Source organism: Anopheles marshallii, chromosome 2, assembly GCF_943734725.1.
Source record: "Anopheles marshallii chromosome 2, idAnoMarsDA_429_01, whole genome shotgun sequence".
Taxonomy (NCBI): Eukaryota; Metazoa; Arthropoda; class Insecta; order Diptera; family Culicidae; genus Anopheles; species Anopheles marshallii.
The window spans coordinates 36,631,762-36,656,839 of NC_071326.1; the positions used below are offsets into that span (position 1 = coordinate 36,631,762).

A 25,078-nucleotide genomic window follows, 5' to 3' on the forward strand; every position below is an offset into this window, starting at 1 on the left:
ACACGGAAAGCCTGCCGCAACATAATATAAACATTAGCATTTGGGGGGTTGTTGTTTTCGTTACAAACCGTACCGGCCATACGTGGTGGCCATAACGATGGCGCAGAAGGTGCGCTCACACTCTGTCGCCCTAACGCACGCCGTTGCCGCTCGTTCGCGATCAGCTGCATCGCCATGGTAACAGCTGTCAAACCGATACGTACGGGGGGGTTTTTTTTTTTTTGGGGTCGTGCCGAATGGTATGATCACGGTTTTGCGTGCGCTTTGCACCTTTCCCCTCTTTGCACCGCTTCCACCACCAACACACGGCGGTTTGATGACGGAAGAGCGGTGGTGCTGTCCACTCCACGCCACCGTTTGCCGGACAAACCTGAACCCGGGTGTGTAAACATGCGTAGACATGCCTCGGGGACAATCGATCGCATCACAGACGAATCGAATGCGATCGGCATTGTAGTTGGCACCGTGGTGGTGCCCAGCGGAGAAATCGACCAGGGTTCCACGCGGAATATTAGTCGATATTGGTGCACCATTATGTTCTCCATCCTCTTCGCGCGTGGTATGACTCCTTCCACTGCCTGGACTGTTTGTTCGATCTAGTGCTCTTTAATGCTTCTCAAGATCGTGTACCAACATAATCCATTTGAAACAGCCGGGGTACGATTGGGCATGTGTTTGTTTCTTCTCCAAACCGTCCGCTTTGGACATCTGGTTCAATCCCCGTTCATGATCATTTAGCCTGGAAACAGGGCTGTAAATACATTGTAATATTGAAATCACAATAAGGCCCGCTATTGAAATACCTTCAAACTCGCGTGATGATTAATTGCATCAGATCTTGGACTGCATAGAATGGACGACCTGCTTAAAAGTTTGAAGATCTTAGATGTAACAGAATAGACGAACTGCTTAAAAGTTTGAAGATGTCAAATATTTAGTGTACTAAAATTACCCGACTCGATCCAGCTCTTCATTTTCCTCCAAATCCCAATCTGTAGAGCGAAAATTCCACCAAATTATTACTTATTTTATAATTTTCAGTACTATGAGATCATCGACAAAGGAACTAACACTAATAACAACCATCGTCCGCCATTCTAGTATTTTATATGGATGTTTGTTGGGAGATCTGCTACTATTTAGCATTAGTATCTATTTTTGTATAAAATACAGAAGAGCAATCGAAGTGAGTTGGAGTGCCTTAAGTAGAACAGTTTCAACGATCAATCAACTAGCAAATGGAACAACCATATCAAGCATAGAAATAGCAATAGCTCTACTGCATCCAGCTCTCTAAAGACATGAGGATTCGGACAAAATTCTCCGATTCTGAAGTAGCCTGTCTCAATCCACCAAAAATGTTACCGAATTTTACCAAATGGAAGCAAATATAACCTTATTTATCTTTCATACGTCGAACTAACACTAAAGCTCACTCTTCTGTTCAGTAATTTAAGATAGCGATTGTGTCTTCGATAGTATTCATGAGCCGACGAAGCCGTGAGTGATTTATTTACTTCTTCTTCTTTACTTCTTCAAGAGGTCTAGGCCTGCCATTTCTGGCTTTCTGAGACTTTATTTACCCGTAGCAGGATAGTCAATTCCTACGTACGGTGGATTGGCCCGGATGGGATTTTGGGCCAGTCTGTTCGTGTGAAGACCGGTGCTACTAAACATCATACCACCGGGCCGCCCGCCTGATTTAATTACTACTCAAGTAAATATTTAATGAAAGTTTACATCTTAGATGGATTATACGGTTGTATGTTTCTATGAATCATTCAACTCTAGCTAGGTATTTAAGCATTTGAAGTACTATGAGTTATATAATGTTCTCATTACATCTTCACGTCTTCGCTCCGAGGCCTTTTTAAGTACTTGCTCAAAATAAAGAGAAAATTAATTCTATTCATTTCACCATTATGATCGCCCAGGCTGTACTAAAGTTTGTTATGCTTTTTTTTTTTGTTAAACCCCTCTCCACCTTCGCGTACAGCTTGCCCCGATCGATTCGAACGATCACAACAAACAAACATACACACATCCTTTCTATTTCGTTCGCCGTTCCCCATCCGTATCCAGTGCCGGTGGAGTTCTCTTTGGTTTACATTTCCTTTCAACCATTCCGTCCGCGAAACGATCAATCGCTCACTCTTCCAGCTGGCGGCACCCGCGCTGTTGTAAGCGTACGATCGTTCGTCTCACCGTCCCGTGCGGTTTTGTTCATGACCGTAATGTTTTTACATATTTTTACATGATAACTATACGGGCGGACCGCTGGCCGGGTCATAACCAACCACCAGACGGTGCAGACGTCCCGGCATATTGGGTCCGTCCGTTTTCCCACCCAGCAGCAGCAAAACAGCCCAGCATCCGCTGTCATCGTTCCGCTCGCGGCCGGCCGGACGGAATCTTTGTTTGTTTTATTATCCACATTTTTACGGCTTGTTATTATTAGCGGCTGTTTTGGGGTGCCGTTGTACCCAGGTGCCTTTCCTTCTTCGGGGATGGAAGGAGTTGGATTTGGTGGTTGCGCAGGCAATGAGCAATGTAAGGGCGCGCGTACACGGAAGAGTTGGTGAAAAGTCATACCCAGTTTAGTTTTGGTGGTTTTGTTCGGACGCTCATGGTGGGGGGAAGGGAGAGAAGGGGATGTTTTTATTTCTGTGAAATCGTTTGTTCACATTTGCATTTTTGAGTGAGTGCCTTCAGCTTCAAGTGGTATAGAAATGACGCCCAATCGGAGGGAGAAAAGCAAACTGCCCTCACGCTGTGTGAGTATTGCAATAAAAGTAGCTTTGTTTCTGAATTGGGCTGTGGGGCCAACACATAACATTTGTCACAGTTTTGTTCACGATGCGACTAATATTAGGTTGGTTCATCCAGTGCTCACCCGGTCCAAAGCTCATCTTTGAGTAATAGATCCAATAATTCAGGAAGTCAACGCCGAACCGTGTCGGGATGTGCTGGTGCGGCGATTTATCTTCCCGCACGGCATCTATGCACCGCGATCAGCATCGACCTGCAGCACTCCACACGGTTCGGTTATAAATAACGGTTCGGTATATAATTATACAAAGGTTATAAATAACACACCATTTTGCCGACGGTTCACACCACGTCTGTCACACATTACACACCTCGTCGGCATCCGGACGGAAGTGACACTCTCGCGGCCTGGAGCTGATAAGAGTCGATGGAACCTTTAGCTTCTTTTTATTTACGAACGGTGCGAAACTATCATTCGTCATCGTTTCAAGGTGCGCACTCACTGCCATGATTGAGATGTTCAACTCTGCCAAACATGACGGTAGATGTGGCCGGGTTTACGGAGCGCTTGTACAGGAGGTTCTGCACAGCAACTGACCGTGAATCACAGACCGTGCACCAGCCCGAATGTACAAAGCAGTGCACAGCGCTGCAAGAATACGTGCGAAGCGGGAGAAGAATGCGTTCTTCTGCGTGGCCATGGTCGTTGCACCGAGCAGAACGCAGTAGGCTGTTTCCCACTGTTTATGTGTTGATTTTATTAATTTCTTTCTGCATCATTCTGCGTTTTGCGCTTAGGAAGCGTTCACAGACATTCACTTCCTGCACGTTTCTATACCTGCGGGAATTAGACATGGTGCTTGATGTAATGGAGACAAACATAAATAGAATGTATTTACTATACTGGCCTCCTAAAAAAAAAAAAGCCACTGCTTCCGTTTCCTTAGCAACATATCCGTGACTGTTTTTCGGACCATTTTGCTAAACATTCGCGTTGCATATTGCGGCAAAAAAGGGCAAGTAAAAGTGAGGACCCAGAGTGCATGCAACATGCTCCGCACCTCAAGGCATCGTTAGGTGTGTTTAGCCTATTCTAAGTGTGTTCTTTGCATATGCTAAAATGTTAATGTGCATCGTATGGGATGGCCGTGAACGAGGAAGGCTGCCCGTTAAACCATCACGAAATTTAAACTTCCTTGCTGGACTTGTTGCAAAATGTGCTCAAAAAGCGCTCACATTATTTATTTTCTTCATTTACAACGCCAACCCGCCCCCAACTGCACAACTATAGCGACGATTTTATGCATTTCTTACCTTGTTTTATTAAAATTACCTTTAAATGTAATGTTGGCGAGTTTAACGACCTATTTTTTCACTGCCAATTTATGCTTGCCCACAGTTATTTAAAGCGTCATATTTTTTGTGTAAATCTAATAACAATAAAGTATCTTTACCCGCGGCGATGCCTCCCCTGTAGCTGTCGATAAGCTAGATGTCCATAACAATAAAGCAAGATAAAAGTGCATCCTCTCGTTCCATAAGGCCGTAAGGGACATTTATATTGCTGCGTGTAGTTTTGCTGTTTGCTCAATCCTGTTGCCGGCCTGAGTCATCGCACGCCACAGTTTCAATGTCATCGTCGGCCATGCACACGCATGGAAATGCAAGCCGATGCACTGCCGTTGGCGTGTGGTGTAGCGACGGTATTGCATCCTTCCCCGAAAACGGTATGCGGCACCAGGATTCCGTCGATGGTGAGCGAGAGAGAGCGCTGCAGCAGCGCATTTCGGACGGCCTGCTCTTGCGTGTGCGTTCTGGCACGCTCGGTAGCCGTGGTGCACATTCGTTCCACGATAACAACACGCATTCGTCCGTGGGTAGTGGTAATATGCGTGCAGGGCGGCGGGACCTTACCGCAAGGGAGAGTGAGCAGTAGCTGCCGCGGGTGTGTTGAAAGAGAATTCCAGCTGATGCGGTTCCGTGGTGGAAAAGAGAGAGCCGATGCCGAATCGTGAGAGAAGGCGCAGTTTTGCAGGGCTCGTCGGCACAGTGTGACGTGGTGGGAATATTTATTTGTTGTTGTTCCAATCAGTTGTTGATATGGCTTAAGCAGGGGCATATACTAAGAAACTCGCAGAATATTAACTAGTAGAAATGATGTTTTGGATTGTTATGTATATATTTAGGGGTCACTGTCTTGCCGATTAAAAAGAAAGGAAATGGTTTTAAAATTACTCCTTTTACCATGACTTTGTTGTTTGTCGGTATAAAGATACTGAGGAAACTGTTTATCTCCTTTGAAGAAACTTTAATTGCAAAGAAATTTTTTCTCAATTTACAATAAGCATTAATGAGGTTACACGAGGAAAGTTTTTAACCCATTTCGAATATTTTTAGTTTTCAAAGAGTATTCTCATACTCTTTCTCGTATGCATAGTTCAATAAGACATCTACATAATGCTTGACAAAAGCTTACAGGCTGAAGAATAATGAATTTTGTTCGCAATTTAACCTTTAGAGGTCGAGAGATAGAGGTCGCCAATGTAGCGGTTCCTCCATTGTCCTTCCACACATAGCATCTTCCTCTCGAACGAGGCTATAAGAGGGTTCAGGATTTGTCGCGGCTAAAACCGATTCATAATTAACAACTCCGAAAGAGGTACTTTTGGAAAACATGAAGAGTTAATTCATTAAACTCACTGAAAAGAATGGGTCATATTATAGAATGAACTAATTTTTGCACATATCTGAATGGAATTGACTAATCTGGAATGGAATTGGCAAATCTTGGACATGACGTGGAAGATGTCAACCACGTGATGTTGCACTGTCCACGGTTCGCACGGGCATAACACGAGATGCAGCAGCAAAGCCACACCTGCTTGACGATAGACAACCTTGCAACGGAAATGTGTACCAACCGCAGTACATGGGAAGCAGTCCGGACTGCGGCTCGGACAATCTGAAGAAAGCCTTCCAACGGCAAGACGACGACGACAACAACGACGGCGGAATACAAACCAAGCGGAACAGCGATAGCGACCTCTGCATACCGCAACACAGGACGACGAGATTAGATGTAGCAGCGACGAGTAACTAGAGCAGCAGCAGGAGCTAAGGCCCTCCCGGGAGTAGCGGGTCCCATCTAGAGAGGCATTGTCGAGCCGCGATAAACTCCTCTAGGAGGGTACCTTTTGAAGGTTCCCGTTAACAAAAAAAGGGGTCAGCGGCAAGGAGATGGGCCGGCTTGTCTACTCTTCAACCTAGCGCTAGCGTGGGCCATCGGCGACTCGGAGGTTGAAACTTTGGGGACCATCTTCTATAAGTCAATCCAGATCCTGGGATACACTGATGACATAGGCATCGTTGGTTTCCGGTTCTCCTACGTAGCGAATGCCAAACCAAAGGATTGAACAGGCGTCAGAAAACCTCGGGTTGGAGATTTACGATCCAAAAACCAAGGTGACAGTGGCACCACTACCAGCGGCCTTGCTAACACATTCTAACTTACGCAGCGGTGACATACAAATAGGTGAACGCATCTCGAATCTTTCGAAGTCGTCCAAAATTTCACCTATCTTGCGCCAAAAGTCAGCACCGACAATAATATTGATGTTAAAATACGCGCTAGGGTGCTGGCTGGCAACCGGTCATACTACAGTCTGCGGAAACTTTTCCACTCAAAACACCTGTCGAGACGAACGAAGCTAGGACTATGTAGAACCTATACAGTTCCAGTACTCACACACGCCTCTGAGACATGGACTTGGTCCAAAAGTGACGAAACCCTCTTAGTCCTGTTTGAGAGGAAGATGCTCAGAAGGATTTTTGGCCCCGTATGTGTTGAAGGACAATGGAGAAGCCGCTACAATGACGAACTCTCTGTGCTGTACGGTGCACTTTCTGTCGTACAGCGGATTAGACCGACCAGGGTCCGGTGGGTTGGGCACGTCATGAGAATGACACCGGACGATCTAGCCCGTAAAGTCCTTTTAGATCGTCCACATGGACAGAGGAGGTGTGGTAGGCCCAAACTGAAATGAAGCGATGGCGTTGATGCGTTTGCCAGAAAGGCCGAAGGTGCTCGACCGTGAGCGGTTTAGAGGATTCTTGCAGCAGACCAAGACCGCGTGGCGGTTGTAGCGCCAGCGTTGCACGATAGCTTAAAAAAACATCCCACAATCAAATCAATTACATGCTACTGCCATGCTATTGTCCTAATGCTTTTTGGAATCAAAAGAATTGATAATACGAAGGCGTTTCAGCAAAAGTTACTTACACTCAGTGTTTATAAAAACTTTGAGCTGATATGCTCCCAAGTGAACTTGCAGTTCATTTTCGCTCCCAACAGATCGTTCGAGAGAGTACCGGAACCTCAATGATGATCGTATGAGGCAATCGAGTTTAGTTCCATGACTGCTTTTCAATAAGCTACTAGGTCGAAGCTCACGTACGTGCTCTGCTGGAGGGAAAAATTGTTTTGCTTGGGATTTCTCCAACATTAGGAACATCTGCGATTAAAGCAGTGTAAGGTTATCAGAGGTGCAGAATGGGTCGGGCAAAGTGCTACGCAATCGCATTGGTTCTGCTGTGCTTGTTGCTGGTGGTAGAATCAAGTGTAACGCAAACCTGTGGCAAACGAAAGGTGGTAAATCAACTTATTGTGAACGGTACCGAAGCAAAGGATGGCTACTGGCCATGGCATGTGGCCATTTTTCACAACAAAGGACTTTCATTTGATTATGCGTGTGGAGGAACAATTCTGGACCAGAACACCGTTTTAACGGGTTAGTCAGACAAAACCCCGGTCTTTGGCAGAACTTCTACGTAGTGTTTTCCCTCTTTCCGATTCTAGCGGCTCACTGCGTGATGACGTCGAACGGTCTTATTGCACGAAGACGACTCGTAGTACAAGTTGGACGACACCGAATCAGCTTAGCTAGCAAACGAGTACAAGAACACGAAGCGTTCGAGTTGATCGTACATCCGGAATACAACGTCAACCGTATACAACACGATATCGCTCTGATTATGCTCGCTACCGACATCACCTACACCGACTACATCCAACCGATTTGCTTGTGGAATCGAGGCGATGATCTGAACTTGATCGTGGGCTCTTGGGGAACGGTGATCGGATTCGGTAGAGATGAAACCGATGAAACTTCTGACACACTGCGTGAAGCAAGTATTCCCGTCGTTAACCATATCACCTGCATCGAAAGCAACCGAGAAACGTTTGCCTTTCAGCTTACTTCCAATATGTTCTGCGCTGGCAATCGTGATGGGGTCAGTGCCTGTAACGGCGACAGCGGAGGAGGTTTGTTCTTCAACTACAACGATGTTTGGTTCGTTCGTGGAGTGGTGTCTTTTACAAAACCTCGTCAAAATACGCTTTTTTGTGACACGAAGGAATACACCGCGTTTACGGATGTGGCAAAGTATTTGAGTTGGATCGGGCAACACATTCATGGAATTGGTGGTCAGCCGGTGGTTGTAGAAGATAGTAACAATCGTAAAATTGGGTTGCTACCGATGTCCACCTGTGGTGCCAATCGGTATGCTAGCAGAAATGAATCAACCAAGCCGGTTATGCTCGGATACCCGTGGATGGGTCTAATAGAGTGTACTGATAAGGTAACCTTCGATGAGTCTATATTGTGTCAAGCGGCATTAATTAGCGACATGTTTCTAGTCGGATTAGCTCAATGCGCTAAAAGAATACCGAAATGCTTCATGTGAGTTTATTGTGGCCTACATATATCCATACTTTCTAATAAGTCTAATTGATTATCCTTCATTGCAGATCAACCGTACGGTTGGGAGACTACGACATAAACAATTCCAAGGATTGCGCACAGGTGGATGGACAAAAGGTATGTTCGCCTCCGGTTCAAACATTACGCATTCAGTCTGTAATTGCGCACCCAGAATACAACCAACCACGTTACGCGAACGATATTGCGATTATTCGACTGCGCGACCGAGCGGATACTACTTGGATCAATGTGAAGCCAATCTGTCTCCCAGTGACCCACGAACTGCGCAGTCAAAAGTCAACCCATTACATTCATACTTCGTGGCCATTGCTGGAGTTCTGGAGAACTGATACAAGTGAAAACTTGCTCGAACGGTCGATAGGCGAGTTTATCGATTCAATCGAATGCCAAAACATGATACGTGCGGCAAATATCACAATAATGGCAACGTCACGGCAGATATGCATCAAACAGCAAAGTCTTCAGAGCGAATCAGAAGAGTGCAAGAAAGCTTTTGCAGGGACTCCACTACAGCTTGTGCAGCAAGTGGACGGAGAGAGCCGCTATGTGTTGTATGGAATGTTATCAATCGGACCGGCAAGCTGCACCCACCCTCTGCCGGACGTGTACACCAGCGTGCCCAGTTATATGGACTGGATTCTAGAAAACATACAAGAGTAGAATCCGCAATCCAACAAATGGAAAATGGAACATCAAGAAAAAAGGATGATGCGTTTATTAATACGTTAGTCCATGAATTGGATGTACTGGAATGCATGATTAAATGATGAAGATTTCAACATAGTGAACAGTTACAGAACAGAACAAACCATTTGGGCTAAAATCCAATTTTTTTTATTCAACAAGGACGGCCAGGCCGTATTGCTTACAACTAACGGGGTAGCTTAATCTAAGATATAATTCACAATCGTTTGAAGACATTTCCTTCTCCAAACCGTGAAAGGTCACCTTATCCCGGGTGTACTCGGCCGTGTTGCTGCGTGTTATTCCGTCATCCAGTAGAGTGGTCCTTTTTCTTGCGAGGGTCTGGATCCTGATTTGGGTTGTCTGCTTCCAAGTTTTCTTCTTCGGCCAGATTTTGGCAAGTCGTTCTGCAGCGGTCGACTAGCCGTATTGTACCCACAACTTACACGCATCAAACTGATTCATACTTTCATTCATACAAACACTTACTCTTCATACATACAAGCGAGATACAACATACAGCACAAAGCCAAACACAAGGAAGACGAGGTCACAAAGACAAACCACTAGTTCGACAAAATTCGAAAATTACTCTTAGGTAGGCTACATCCGAACCCCCCAGCAAATCCCGAATTGGGGTGTCAGGGGATCTTCCTATGCTTCGAACTGCGTCTAACAAGGAGGGTCTGGCAGCATCGTATTCCATGCAGGACCATAAAAGATGATCCACATCGTGGAATCACTGTTGTACCTGCAGCTAGACAATTTTGTTCCATTCTTCGATTTCCTTCAACAAATATTTAGTTTTGTGTTATAACTGAACCAGTACACGAGTTCCTGATAACAGGAGTCCCTAAAGAAAAGACGGCTGAGTTGTTCGTTACACAATCAATATCCCGTTACAGACGAGTGGAATGGATAAATAAGGCTTACTTCAACTTATGGAAATATCTTTCCATAGATCTTGAAATAGCCATTTGCAGAAACGAAAAATGTTGTTAACCTGTTAAACTCTGTATCATTTGTGTCAAGAGGAGTTTTCTGTCAAATAACATGGTTTCACATATTATGCCACTTCCATTTTTGCAACAGTCGAAGATAATTTCAGCATTTTCTACAACTGTTGTATAACCTTGTTTATGTCGTTAAGTATATTTTTAGCTTAAATATAAAACTAATGTTTGAAGATTGTATTTAACTATACCTTAACTAACTGTTTAACTGTACTTGAATGAGAGATATTTTTATTTATGTATTTCATAATTTAATCCCCACACACTGCGTCAGCAGACGGCAAACCCTGTAGACCTAAAATGCATTCTCTCGATACATTCTCCGTGGCAAGAAAAAAAAATACAGTGCGTACAGTGGGAGAGCATCGAGAGAACGCGAGAGCGCAAAGCTGACGGGCGATCCGCGCGTACATAATGTACACTTTTCGATTCGTCCGCCTTTAATTCACTCGTTCACGCGCGACTATACGGACGCACGTTCTGTGCTCGAACCGCGCTTGTAACCCATCAACGGTAAGAAGGAAACGCTTCTACCCCGTAACCGAACTGCTTATATCCCTTCACGTGCTGTTGGACCGTGCGTGCGTGTGACAGCTGCGATTGCGCGACTTCCCTTCGTTCCTCTTCCAGACTGGCAATGCTCGTGTTCTCCATGTGAGTGGCATTCCCAGTCTGGCTGACTGTGTGTGCGTGTGCGACAGAACGAACCAGTGTTAGAACCGTCGACGAGTAATGCAGTGCAGTGTATTTGGTGTGTTTTGGCGTGCGATGTGTTAGCCCAGCCTTTGGAGGTTTAGTGGATTGTTTTTCCATCATCATCGCGCACAGCAACTATTGCAGGCCATTTGCGTCCCATTCAGAAAAAAACAACATTGTGCCGTGCGTGTGTGGGCTCATCCCCGTGTGCCTGGGTGACAGTTGTGACAGTTTGCTATCGGGCGGTGTGTTTTGAGGAAAAGTTTTTCCCCTTGCCCGCAGTGTTTCGCATAATGGAGAAATATGCTTATGTTCGGAATCAGAAAAGTCCTTACCGGGGGGGGGGAGTAACACAAGTAAAAGTGTGGCAACATTTTGGCTACTGGTCAGTGTTTCGATCAAAGATGCCGTACCAAAGGCGGACGGTGACATTCTAGGAAATGAGACCAAGCAACCATAGCCTTTTTTCGCTTTGCACATCAGTTGTTCCTCATTGCACGTGGCCCTTCTCCTTTAGCGCTGCTCCGATTGTCAAACATATCGCTGTTGGATTTGGAATTGGTGTTCGATTGTTTGGTTGGGCAGTGGTCGATGGTACTAGCCCGGAGCTAGTAGGCCTTGGAAGCTGTTTGGTTTGCTGGGTTGATCGAAAACATTGTCTTTCTCCCCGCCGCCAGTAAACTCTGAACGTGCCGGCCAGCGAACCCCTTAGGCAACGACCCTCCCGGCCACGAAGTTTTGTGGGAGCTCTTTCACGTCTGCGGGTGTATCTGCCCGCAGTCTTGACTTGGCAGATATACTAGAGGTCCTTCTTTATCATCTCGTGCGAATGCTTTTCTTTTCGTCTTTTGCTGTTGCCCAGTACGAAGCAACTCCAGTCGCCTACTGTGATAGCTGCATCCTGTTTGATTAAAGGCAATTTAATACTTCCTCGGTGGTGGAGAATGAAAAGCAATCGGCGTTCGGTATGCGAATGGTGAAATGGAACTGCTGGACCACCCCGCCACACGTTGGCGCGGGCATCGGGAAAGAACGCGCCTCGATTATGCATAAAATAGCAAAACATTTCTCACCTCGCTTCGGTTATTCGCTCACGTTTTTCGGTTTTTCCCACACACTTTTCTCACCCCGTTTGCTGTGTGTTTTTCCATCTAAACCGTTTCGGGTTTTAGCAGTGTTTTGCCTACATTTGGTCCCTCGCCCCATCGCAGAACGGTACGGTCACGACGCGCTGGTGGAGAACTGCAGACTTCACTACCACACACGACGTCGAACGCGGTCGTGGAAAGTGAGAGTGTGCGCCACGATATGCCAGCCATATGCCAGGAGACGCAGAATGGAGACGACACACGATCGCGGGTGTCGCAAGATAGTGTCACTTTTTTTGTTGCTTCTTTCATTCCGTTTGTCCGACCATTTGTTTTTTCCCATTCGTATCGCTTTGTCTGGTTTTGTGACCTCGCTCGCGCACCCTTTTCTGGGGCTTAGAAGGGGTGGTTGAAGGAGAACACGGGACCACATCAGAGACGATCACTTATGCCACCCAGCGTCAGGAGTCACCCAGCACCGCCAACTGAACACTACAGAGTGAGAAAACACTTGAGAAACACTTATCGGACGCGCGTTTTTTTGGTGTTGTATAAGGAAGCGTAAATTTAGGGGTTGAACTGTGAAGTGCGCTTCAAGTGAAAATGTTTAAAATTGATAAAAACCAACCCCTTACGTCGATGGTTCCGTGTGAGCTAATGTGACACTTGTGTCCTAGCGAATTGACTTCTGCTGTTTGTCGTGAAATTTTGTATTACAACTTTTACTTGCAAGTCGTTTTCTTTGCATTCGGTTCTTTTTAAAATGTAAAGCATAATTTACATGTGCTCCAAATTTCAACAGGAAATTCTCCTTTTTTGTCATATTTCAATTAGATTGTTTTTGGAATTTAAATCCCTTTTTGTTTGTGATGTGCCTTTTCCAGCGTTTTTTTTTTGCTTCCATTTTGCTACACTACTTCAACATAAACATAAGTGAATGAGAATATAAAACAATGGAATTCCTCCAAATGTAGAACGGAAACAAAGGCAACACGTTCATTTTGTTTTTCGCCTCTTGAATCCTTCCAATTCTGTGCTGCTGCTGCCAACATTCTGTGACAAATTTAATCCCCCCCCTTGCTGACGGTGATGAAAAAGTGGTGAAAATAAAACAACAAACAAGTGCAAATTCCGCAGCAACGAAAAAAAAAGCCTACTTTGATACAGCTGCTGACATCAGAGCACGAGCCCGAAGCATTCAGAGACTTGTGTGCAGCGGCCGTGTGTTGCCAGCATGATATCCTTTACGATCAAACCATCACTGAAAGGCGTTAGAACGACGACGACGACGACAGGTACAGTGAAGTACGTGCGAACGGTGGTGCCAACGGAACCGGAAGTAGTCGCGGCACTGTAGAGAGCGAGCAAGTAATAAAACAATCCACCACACGCTCGGAAACACGCGTTGGGCTTTTGGTTGGGTGCAACGGCGAGAAAGAAGCCAACAGATTCGGGAAGCGAAATACAGCGTTCCATCGCTGTAGAACGAACGGCAAGAGAACGGAAATCATTCGGTATGTATTCCCACATAAACACACCAACACATAAGAGCGGTGTATGTCATAATCTGCATACTGAAAACCCCTGTTCCTTTCGTTGGTTATTCTTTTGCTGCTTTTCCGTCACTCTCTTCATTTTTGTGTGTTTTATTCGTTTGTTTGTCATTTCTATTCACTCTCAAGATTAATCCACTCTTCCCGCTTAGTTTTCTTACTTGGTTGTGAGGTTAATTTGTTGCTTCTCAATCCGCGTCCGGTTCGAATCCGTAGGGCAGAAAGAAGCTAATGGGAATAGAATACTGTAGGGCGGCTTCACTCAATCGTACTGCTCTTTGTTCTGTTCAATTCCTGCCCAAAGGATCTTTGCCGAGCGGTGTGTGCTTTGTTTGATGTGGCTTATCATCATTGACCCCCCGGTCGCGGGTGGGTTGTGGGCTGAAAAAGCAGCGAAGAAGAAACGAAACACTTTGTGCGACTTGTTGCGCATAACGCATCCGCGGTGCGTGTTATGATACGCAACGTGCGCGCTACCCAGCGACAAATACGTATGCCCCGTACACAACCACACCATAACCCGACGGTGGCAAAACATTCGAACGATAATTTATTGCCCGGTCGGGGAGAGTTGCGGCCGGGCTGTTGTAATGGTGCAGCTGATAAGGCCGGGTTTTCAATATACACTTACGGTACACCCTTTCGGATGTTAGTTTTTCCTCCAAGCATCTCCCGAAGCCTGAATCACGAATCAAGCAAGGGTGGACCAGCATGGCGATTGCGTTTGATACGTTATCGAAGGGCAAAGATTGGAAGAATCATAACATTCGGGCACAATGACATTGGCGGTGAATTGGTAACAGGGGACATTTAATTTGTTACGGGTTTTGTTGTTGTTTTCCAACACTCTCAAATAGTTTAACGTGAATAACGATCAGTTTTAATATTCAAATACCTTATTTTCTACTTCATGGCAGTTTATTTACTCTCAGCTCACTGTGGAAAGCTTAGATATAAACTTTTACGTTGGCTTAATGTCTTATTTTAACTTAATTTTGTCTTCTTTTAACTCTAGAACTACCAAGGTTTTACTTTTCTTTATTTTTGAATACTTATTAATCAATTTTATCAATGATTTAATGATTTCGGGACTGTGTATCATTTAATAGATGTATAAAAAGTCATATATTAACTACAGTAGAATGGTTTTACTTAAGAAATTAAAATAGTTTTGAAGAAATTTTAAAGTTCTTGTGTCGAGAAGACGAAAGGAAGAAAGGAAAGAACGAAAACAAGGTGGGGAAATCGAAGGAAAACTTATATATGTAGATAAATTATAACAACATCTTCATAACTAAGAGAACACAGTGATAGAACATATAACACAAAACTAAAGATTAAGAGAGAGAAAGAAATAAATACTAAATCCTAACTTTGTCGTTGAGTTACTTTGCTCCATTGTTTTAGTGTTAGTTTCCGTTCCTCTGCATCATCGTCTGCTAAACCCATTACACGTTTTGCTCGTTTAAGCAATAATTCAATGTCGTAAAACGTGACCAAACTACACGTCGATTATTTTGTTTTTTTTTATTAATTCTTCTCCCTTTTTTAACGGCCACTTTCTTTCGTTCTTGGATGGGTTCTTTTTTTTTTGCACAGCCTTCTTTTTGCCTCTTCTAATGGGTGTGTTCTGGGGCGTGTAGGTTCGTTAGAATGCGTAACCTTCTACCGGTGACCAGAATGCTACATCGACAGACAGCAAACGATTTAATCAGTAGCGCTGGGTGCAATTATTTCGAAAACCCTGAAATACCCATTTATGGGCGAAACGGAATAGATAAAGCACGGGGGGGACAAAATGGAGCCGCACGGACCAAACCCAGCAGAGAAGTGCGCTGTGGCTGTATAAACGATGCTCATCGATCATCGCACTTCGGAGTGTCCGTTTGCGAGCGTGTCGGTTCCTTCGGGAAGCATACAAAACAATCCGCCAACAAACGAACGGAAAGCGTCTCCGTCTAGACAGGAAGAAGAAATAAAATCAATATGACGGGTGCTCGGAGCGGATCGAATAAAGCTCGGCCACCCACTCAGCACACTTTGAACTTTGAACGCCAGACTCGGAAAGGGTTTTACACTAACGTCACCGCACCGTCGTCTCACAACTGACCACCCGATTGTAAAACCCCTTCGAAAGCTTCCTTTCGTTTTCGTGTGCCCGTGTGTCACGTCGCACATTATGGTTTGCACCTTTTGGGCCACTTAATGGTCGTCGATGCAATCAGCGGTGGCGCTGTTATCATACGCTCGCTCACTCACCCTGCCAACTCACGGCCAGCCGAAGTAGATGTCGAAACAAATCAAACACTCCACCTCCCCCCGGAGGGGGGTTGTACCAATTCGCCTTGTCCCTTCCTTTCGAGCTGCGACCGCACGTTGTCGTTTGTAAAGCTGCGTCCCGATACCGGACTGATAGCGTGGAGATGTTGTTGTGCTGTGCCAGTTCCGTGGCTCGCGCGTAATTTACAGGCCTGTTCAATGTCAGTGAGTGTTGATTGTGTCACCAAGCAGAGTCGGGGGTGCGGGTGACACAAACGGTGGACGGGTTGGGGATGCGTGTGAAGGGGTAACCGCTACTGCTAATGCTTTTGCCACCGTGACACGAACGGAAAGGGCCCTCATGAGTAATGTGAGATTTATGATAATTTTTCCTTCGTTTCCACTCGGTGCGCTCAGCTGCTTTGCTGGGGTTGGCGCTCATTGATTAGAAAACTGCAGCTGCAGCGTGTGGCTCCAACGGAGTGGTTTGCCCGTGTGGCAGGAACTTCGAGATAATGCGACCCATGCGGAAGATAAACTAGGCCACTTTAGGTCGGTCGTGAACGTGTCAGAATTCCACTAGCGCACCAATCGATCGTACCAGCTACCGTAAATCACAGAAGTTTACTGGCTCCATTAGCATGCTGGATGGACGCTCAAAGGCCGAAGAAATGTGTGAGCAGACGCGGTGGGCATATGGAATTATCGTTATTCTGTTGCATGGTGCGCGAAAGATTTTACACGACCCATTGCGGCAATTGTAACGATATGGTGACGTGTGAATTTTAAATCCAAAGAGGCGGATTCTCAGCGTCCATTTTGGTATGTAAACGTATGCGTTAACCAGTGTCGCCGTTAGTGTGACCTTAATACGCACATAATAAGACAGCAAAATATTACATCAAGTTCAGTTATTTATGCGGATCTCGCGGAATGAGGAGCTTCTTGAAACTTACATCGTTTATGGATGAGCAGTAGCTACTAGTAGTACTTCACGAGAACTACAAATTTGACGATAACCATTTTATTTAAAGCAAAAATGCTACCATTACTAATGAGGTTGGATTGGGAATATTTTTTCAAGAACGAGTACACTTTCAAGAGTGTGTGTCAAATACATTAAGGAAAGACGTTTTTGGAGGACTTTTCTTTGGGTCTCTGTAACAAAGACGGTTCCTCAAGAACCTTCACCAGAACTTTAAATTATTTTTTTAAGTTTTGAAACAACCAACTAGATTAGCTAACTCTTATACAGGTATACATCGGAAGCTAAAAATTCTCACAAAATGGCCGACATTTAAATTAGGAACTAAACATTTTTTTGGCTGAAAATCTTAAAAAACTGTATGGCTCTAACTAACTCAAAAACTTAAAGCTCTAACATTTACTTCAAATTGGTCATAATCAGATATTACTACTAAACATGCTCAGTTTAGGAAATGTTTGAATTTCTTAAGAAATGTTTTTTTTTATAATGTTTTTTAAACCCTTTCTGATGAATTGTTTTTCCCTTGATCTTATCGTTAGCGTCGTTAGGGAGGTTATTGCTTGAATTTTGAATGGGACACTTGAACCACTTATATGCGTTCACTGACCTAATGGTGTTCCCTGTCGGTCCGATATCGATTCGCGCGGATTAACGTATCCAAACACAATGTTTATAGCGTGAGTTGCTTTACTAAAACTCTCTATCTGCTCGCTTATCTGCTAAAGTTGCGCTATGTTTGTTGTCCGTTTTACTATTATTGTTATTATAGCAGTTGAAGTGAAACCAACAGATTTTTGCAACTTCCTGCTCATGTGCTGAACCAAGATTACGACCGCGCGCTTCGGCCAAAACCGAGAACGTGACGTTTGGAGCAAAAAAGGAACAAAAATGACACTGGAAACGTTTGCCCGGGCGCGCAACGAGATGCATAAAAAGATCTGTGAGAGCTCGTCTATTGCATTGGCAATGGCGGATGCACCGAACTGCATCGTCGTACCTACTACAAAAAAGCAAAAAGGAAATGCTTTAAGAAACCAAACAAACAAAACAATCATTCCACAACCACAAACGTCTGTGCCGCCAATGGTGATTGTGATAGTGCTATCTGTCTGCCTTTGATTCCATTTTCCGCCCTGTTCAGCTGCATTCTCACATTCCCCCCCACCCCTTTTCACGCTCGCCATTCATTCGTCCGGTTGCTTTCAGTTTCGTTTTTTTTAGCGTTGCTTTGGATTCGCATTTTCACGTTGACTCATTCAACGTTTACTTTGCCCCGGTGTGCGTTGCCGCATGCCGGTGACCTTGATGGTGGAATTTTTTAATCAAGCTTCCGCGTATGGGGCGTCGCGGGTACGGATGCCGTTGGCGGCTTTTAGCATTGGCCGCCGCCAATTGATTGGAGCGGCCGGGGCGCGATGCTTTCAACGCGGGCCTGTCGGGGCTATAAAAATACCGGTTCGTTGATTTTGGTTTCAGTTTTTTGTTTTGTCCGAACTTCGTTTTGCCATTCCATTGACAGCTATTGGATCAAAACAGTTTGGGGTTTTTTTTTGTGATAACGAAACAGTAACGCATGGAGTCCTTTTGCAAGGAATTGCACATGGTTATGGCTAATGGGGACAACATCCTCAAAATGGATCCACTCGTTAATTCGCATTGGTTTTATGTTAATTTTAAAACATCACCATCAGTTTAAGCCGCTCCTGATGTTGAGAAATTGGTTTTGCTTCTTTAACGTCATCTGCAGCGTTCGTTAAGTATTGTGGCATAAAAGTTGCATCCCCAAACAATGTGTTGCACAGCTACGCTTTAGTAAAGCCTAATAAGCAAACGCAGTCACGCAGGCGAACGAAAATGCACTGACCGTGAAAGAGTTGCTTAAAACTAAACGGTGGCACAAGGAATTAATTCCAAGCCTTCTTTTTACGCTGGCTTGATCTATGTTGTGTGCCGTTTTACACCTTTGCGCCACGCATTTCTCACGGTTCAGTGCATCCGTCGGGCAATACATTAAAGTTGACATGTTGTTTTTCCGTTTCTATTTACCGTTCGTTTTCCGGTTGCGCAATTAGTGCTGCAGTCCTTTCGAAATTTGTACAAGGAAGGATGTGTTTTGAGCTTTGTCTTCAAGCAGGACAGTTCTACGCTTCATTAACTGTCTAACTGATGGTATAATGCAGTGAGTTTAACCTTTTTCTTAACTTAAATGTAACAAAGCTAATCTTTGACATCAACGTGTAGCTAAACTAAATGGAATTTTGTGTTGAACATGATTCAGATTCTTTAAACTGGACGAATCTATAAATCAAACGAATTACTCTAAATATGTGTTGTGAAGATTCATCGGTAATGGCTTTAGATATTCCGAGAACCTTCAGAGATTCGAGAATCTTCAAAGACTAGAGCAATTTTCGCAGTTAGAGCTAGAAGTTCTTGGGATCCTTTATACAGTGCGATACATTCGTTTAGCAGCACTGCCAAAAAAATCAAAGAAACAAGTCATCCTGACTTGAACCTCTATTTTGAAGTATTTGGTAGCTCCTCTTTCGGTTTTAATTACTTCAAAACAAATTTTTTGGCATTGAAGTAACAAGATTTTTGAGTGAGTGTGAGCCGATTTCCTCTCAGACGTTCCTTATGCACACTTTGAAGTACTTTAGATTCTCGATAGCGTCTCAATCCACACTGCAAGCTGACCATACCTGAACGGTAATTTCTTTTGATTGCAACCATGCTTTTGATTGGCGTGATGCATGACGTAAGACATTATTCTGCTAGGAAACAGTGAAATCATTTGGGTAATCCTTCAATTACAGAATCAAAACACCTTTCAGAAGGTCAGAGTAAGTGTTGGAAGTCAGTCTCGTTGATATCGAGCAGATAAGATAATTGGGACAGATGGAATGACTATCCTTTTTTTATAATATGTCTCTGAAAAGATAAAAATAAACTGATAGAAATGTTAAACCGAATCAGACTTTGTTTCATTTTTCAAGAACTTTTTAAAGAAGTTTGCAAGAGTCTACTCTCCATTAGAATGATCCTATTCAAAAGATAAATAACGCACAGCACCACAGAATCATTAAAAAGAATAGATAAATAGATGGGAATATGAAAAAATCCCATCTTTAGTGTATGAGGTTTTTTGTTGAACTCAACTAATCGGTGTGAAATGAAAAGCTAGACATTTATTTTTATTTACAGAAACCAAAAGAAAGACCCCAAAATGCAGTACTTCTCACGTTCTCTTACAAATAGCATATAAACCCCAAACAAAGGTACATCACCATCCAACAAGCCCTACTTTGTTACACCTTCTCTTTATCGCCGGCATCATCTGAAAGATACAACTTCATTTGTCGCTGCGGCAAATTGGCCTCTTGTTAGGCAATGGCTTTCGATCTAGCAATTAGAAGCATAATGAAAACAGCATCACCACCCTCACAACAGCAGCAGCAGCCATGTCTGGCCACGGTGAAGCAACCGGCCCCCACCATTTGATCGTAATCTAATCATCAGCATCATGTTTTCCCATCCATCTTCCCACATTTCTTCAACGGGTTGCAGTCGCCGTGCACGCCGCACCATACGGCACGCACTTATCCGACGGTTGAATAACGCCACCACTGCTGGTGCTACGCCCGACGCACCCCGAATGCACTGCGTCGTGCAATGATGAACCGATGTGTTGCGTTTTTGGCAACTGGCTGGCCGGTGTGGTGGAACAACGTGTCTTCGGGGGCAGGTTCGGTTCCCGGGTCGACCGTGTTTAATTATCAAATTTATGACAGCCACAGCCTGTTTCGGTAAGCGCAAGCGACAAAATGGTGCAATGTAAAGCGACAATTGTTCCATCGGGATTCCACGCCCCGGGGTTTTTGCTAAATTATACGCCCTTATTTTTCGGTGGCTCAATATCGGTGAAAAATTAGGAAATGTTTGTAACAGAAGAAAACACCACCGCCTGCCGCCTGTTTTTTGCCATTCAATGGTGGGATTTTCTCTCTTCGCTTCGCGCAAAAAGTTGTGTTTATGATGCGTTTGTCTTGTTAGAACCACCATTTAATGGTTCCCCCCGTGTAAAGGGCTCGTCGCACGCTAATCTGCCCTTTTACGATTGCTTTGTGCGCGTGGTACTTTCAAGCTTTATGGTTTTTTTTTTCTGTTTTGCACGGGACCTAATGCCGCTTATCGTGTGTGCGATGTGTTGCTGCAAACCGTGAGACGATTGCGGCAGACTAGTGTAATATATTTTTAATGGAATCTGTGTGCTTTAATAATGCTCATCGATCAAGCATGAAACGATGCAGAGTGGGACAATTTGCTGAAATAACATTATTTATGCGGATGGTTGTAAACAATTTTATAGTTTAGTGTTTTTTGTTTGAAATTAACTATTCGCGCAGAACGTAATATTTGTCTTTCATTTGTATTATTATATATTTTATGTTCCCTCTTTTGATTATTTTTCTTTATTGTTTATTAATAGATTATCGTTATATTCTAGTACTTTATCAAGTAGAGATATGCAATTGCGAAGTTCATTCTGTCCATTTTTGATTTTATTGTATGAAAATATTGTCTTAAATATTGACTTTTCAGAATTTCTCGAAAAAGTATAAACATTAAAGGAAATGTGAAAGTATAAACATGCATTGAACTAATCTTTTTTCAGACCTTATATTGGAACGTTATAGGAAAAATCGATTTTTACGACGAAAAATTTATTGTAAAAAAAATAGTGTAAAATTATCTTTAAAAGAGATACTTTTAATTAGTCGGATTTTTTTTAATTAGTCAAAAATTGGAGATTACTTAAGTTAAAGAAGTGATTTCAGGCTGCAAATTTGTCAACATACTGACTATAGAACCGACGAGAATTAATTGCATTACATGTTCTTGAGGAGTAGATTGTCTAAATCAATCACACCTAGTGAAAGTTTACACTAAATCGATTCGCACGATGATGATTTCTTACTTCGCAACCCAAAGAAATATCCCTGAATTACTAGCTCAAAGGCTGTTCGAAGTTATACGGTAAATTGGATATTATACAGGTATTTATCAACTCTTGATCTTGAAAACATGCAAAACGCCTGGCATTAACTAGCAACAAATCAATTTCGGATAAGCTACCCATAGCTACACCTCATTGATTTTGTTTCGCCATGATATAATAAACAAACTCCAGAGAGAAACTCCCTTGTGCCCGATGGGTGTCCATTTAACGAACTTCGAACCTCGTGCCCAGCCAACTGCCACCTTGATGAAGCAGTTAGCGCGACAGCATTGCAACCGATCGTGTAGAGAAGTGGTAGAAAAAAAAACTCCCAACTGATCACTAGCGGCGCTCGGTCATATCGGTTGCGCCCGCAGATTAGCGCAACCTCGGGGGCCGTCAAAACATAGCACCATCGTACGCAAACGCACGCCAAATCCCGCCACTAGGGTTGGAAGGTTGAGCGACCCCATTTCTAACGTCTCTTACTCGCTCGCTCATTAAGCGCGCCAGGTTTTTCGCCAACCACCAACGATGGAGTCGGTGGAGAGCCGGTCCAAGGCATCGGAATGCCATGCCGGCCACCTTCACGGTGTTGGTCGGCGAGATGCCGAAATGCGGTCACTTTTCGGGTGCAATGTTGCGAGCGGGGCCCTCGTTGCTTCGATGCGAACAATTTTAGTATTTTTTTTTTGTTTTGTGTTGTGGGTTTTTTTTTTTTTGCAAACCACTTCGTTCCACTGCACGTCGGACACGTCAGCGTGTCTGGCATTTTGGTTTGCTGGCGGCTTAACCCGCACGGGACGGTACGGGTTGCTGATGGTGGGCAACGCTGAAGCTATTACTTATTTCGTCATTTAAATTTCGATGCAGTAAGAATAATCGCATGCCCGTACCTGGCCGGGACGGCACGATGGAGTGGCGATGGGGAAAGCATGCGTGTGCCGTGGGACGGAATTGCGGGAGTAACGATACCGCTCAGTAGTCGTCCTGGTAGCGACTAAACCTCACAACGTGCCCACCAGCGACTTCCCAGGCTTGGGCCCATTGTTAGACGTCCGTTTCTCTTCCTACCCCGTGGAGGAAAAGGTCTTGGACATCAATCACGGGATGGCTTGGTAGCGGTAGTTATGCTTTATCTTTTGCGGTAACCCAAAAAAAAACAAGACACTCTTCAAAATTCCGCATATTTTCAAACGTTTGCCAATCGTCTAGTGTCTAGTGTCGTCTCGCCATGTCCGACACGGTTTTGGGGTCGTGGGGGAAACCACGAGACCCGAGGACGTATTATTTTTATTTTCTTTTATTGCTCCTTTGTGTTAAAGTAGTGTGAAGTTGTAAAACCTCCATAATAGCCGCATGCAGAAAGTGTCAAATAAATATTCACCATGGGAACTGTGCCAAGAGGTGGAAAATTGCTGAATTTTAAAGCGATTTTTTTTTTATTGTACCTCCATTGTACGATTACATGGGACGCATGAATGGCCAACTTTTATGTGGCGGATTTGTTAAACACCCAGCAACAGCACAAAGCAGCTTGGGTAAGGAAAACGAATGAATCAATTTGGCAAAGTGGTGTTATGCAATATTTTCTCTTCGATTGTATTCGGCTGAAGCAAAGCACAATAAATCAAAGTTTATCGCGGAGGTTTCAGGGTGAAAACATAGCCAAATATCAATTGGCTTGTAAAAATCTAAGTTTGGAAGGACGTTTTTTTTATATGCCTTTTGAATAGTTAACTTTTGTTGTAGAGTACACTGGGGGCTAAATTGTGTAAATAACTGTGCATTGAGGAATTCAATACGGTGGGATGGTAGTGGATACAATCTTGCGTCGACCCAATGAGAAGAAGTAACTGGCAATGGCAATGTTATAATGTAATTCTAGCTTCTTCTAGCAAGCCTAAACTAGTACACTCAGTAGATCATTACGCCACAAAGTGTATCTGCTTACTGTAACTTAAGTTACTTAGTACATTTTGATTGTTTAATTTGTAAAATGTTGTCAAGTTAATATCAAGTTAACAAAGCGGTAATCATGCCTGTTTTTTTTTTTGCCGATTTTTTTTTTGGGAGAATTGTTCAATTCTGCACTGATCTGCGAATTACCTATGTCATTTGAGGATGGAGAGCCCAGGCAACATGGAGCTGCAGTCCACCACGGAATTTTGTGACGAGAGACTTCTTATTTTACCACTGCAACGTAGGTCCTATGTAGCTCATCAGCTGGATTTAATGTTTTTTTTTTTATCTATTTGAAGCTAGATAGTCACTCTCTCCTACAGGGACATGACATACACACCTGTAGACTGAAGTTATTGCTAGTAAACTAACGAGAGACCTATGAAGTATTTTAAGTTATTATCAAAAATACGATGAACTTCTGCACGGACAAAGAATTTCCGAGATTTCTGTAAATGTTTTACAAAATTCTTCGTATCGTACAGTAGAAGACATCAGCTGCCAAGCCCGCCAGCGTGTCTTCGAGGTTCTCCTAAAGGAACTGTTGCAGAATTTTAAGAGTTTATATTAGATTCTAAGTAGGACATAGATGATCTACTTACAATATAGTGGTATCAATGTCGCAGGAGCGTCGGTGGTGTATTGGTAGCGGCACCAATCTTCATGCGACAGGAATCCGGTTCAAAAATCCCATCCGGACCGATCAACACCGGGTAGACAAAGACAAAGAAAGCCAGAAAAGGCAGGTCTAGACCTCTTGAGGTTCATGTACCGATAGAGAAGAAGATATTGGATTCTACTTCGTAGATCAGCTGCTTAGATTGTAGGAGTGTTGATGCTCCAGTGAGTTCCAAGAAAAGATTTCCATACTGTCATCAGAAATAACTTCATCACAAGACTCTCATGCCATGTTCAGTGATCTCTCACGGTACGAATTTATAGTTGTCCAAGTCCTTTTTTCGATTAAATCAATTTGACTAGCCGAGATTGATATGTATACACGTGTAATTGTAGATAAAAGTTTGCCGATGCCCACCAGCACCAGCACTGCAGTACGCGTGCGAATAAATTTAATTAAATCGTCAAAAACCTACACCGGACGACCTTTCCATTTGCTTATCAAGGCATTTATTTAAACTAATTGCACATTTCTACCGTCGGCTTATTATCGCATTTACGGACCTGTTCGACCCGACACACGGTGCGTCACCTGCGGAAAGGTAATCGTACACGGGGCCGCAAACGAGATATGCGTGAACTTGAATTCCGGGACCCGTGTCTTTCCGG

General features: G+C 43.9%; 1 protein-coding gene across 1 annotated transcript; it reads left to right on the forward strand.

The window, feature by feature from the left end:
• Positions 1-7,318: 7,318 nt before the first annotated feature.
• Positions 7,319-9,209, forward strand: LOC128717913 (polyserase-2-like). The gene is made up of 3 exons (XM_053811590.1): positions 7,319-7,556; positions 7,625-8,507; positions 8,576-9,209. Exons 1-3 carry the CDS (start codon positions 7,319-7,321, stop codon positions 9,207-9,209), a joined length of 1,755 nt encoding a protein of 584 aa, XP_053667565.1.
• The last annotated feature ends 15,869 nt before the right edge of the window (positions 9,210-25,078 follow it).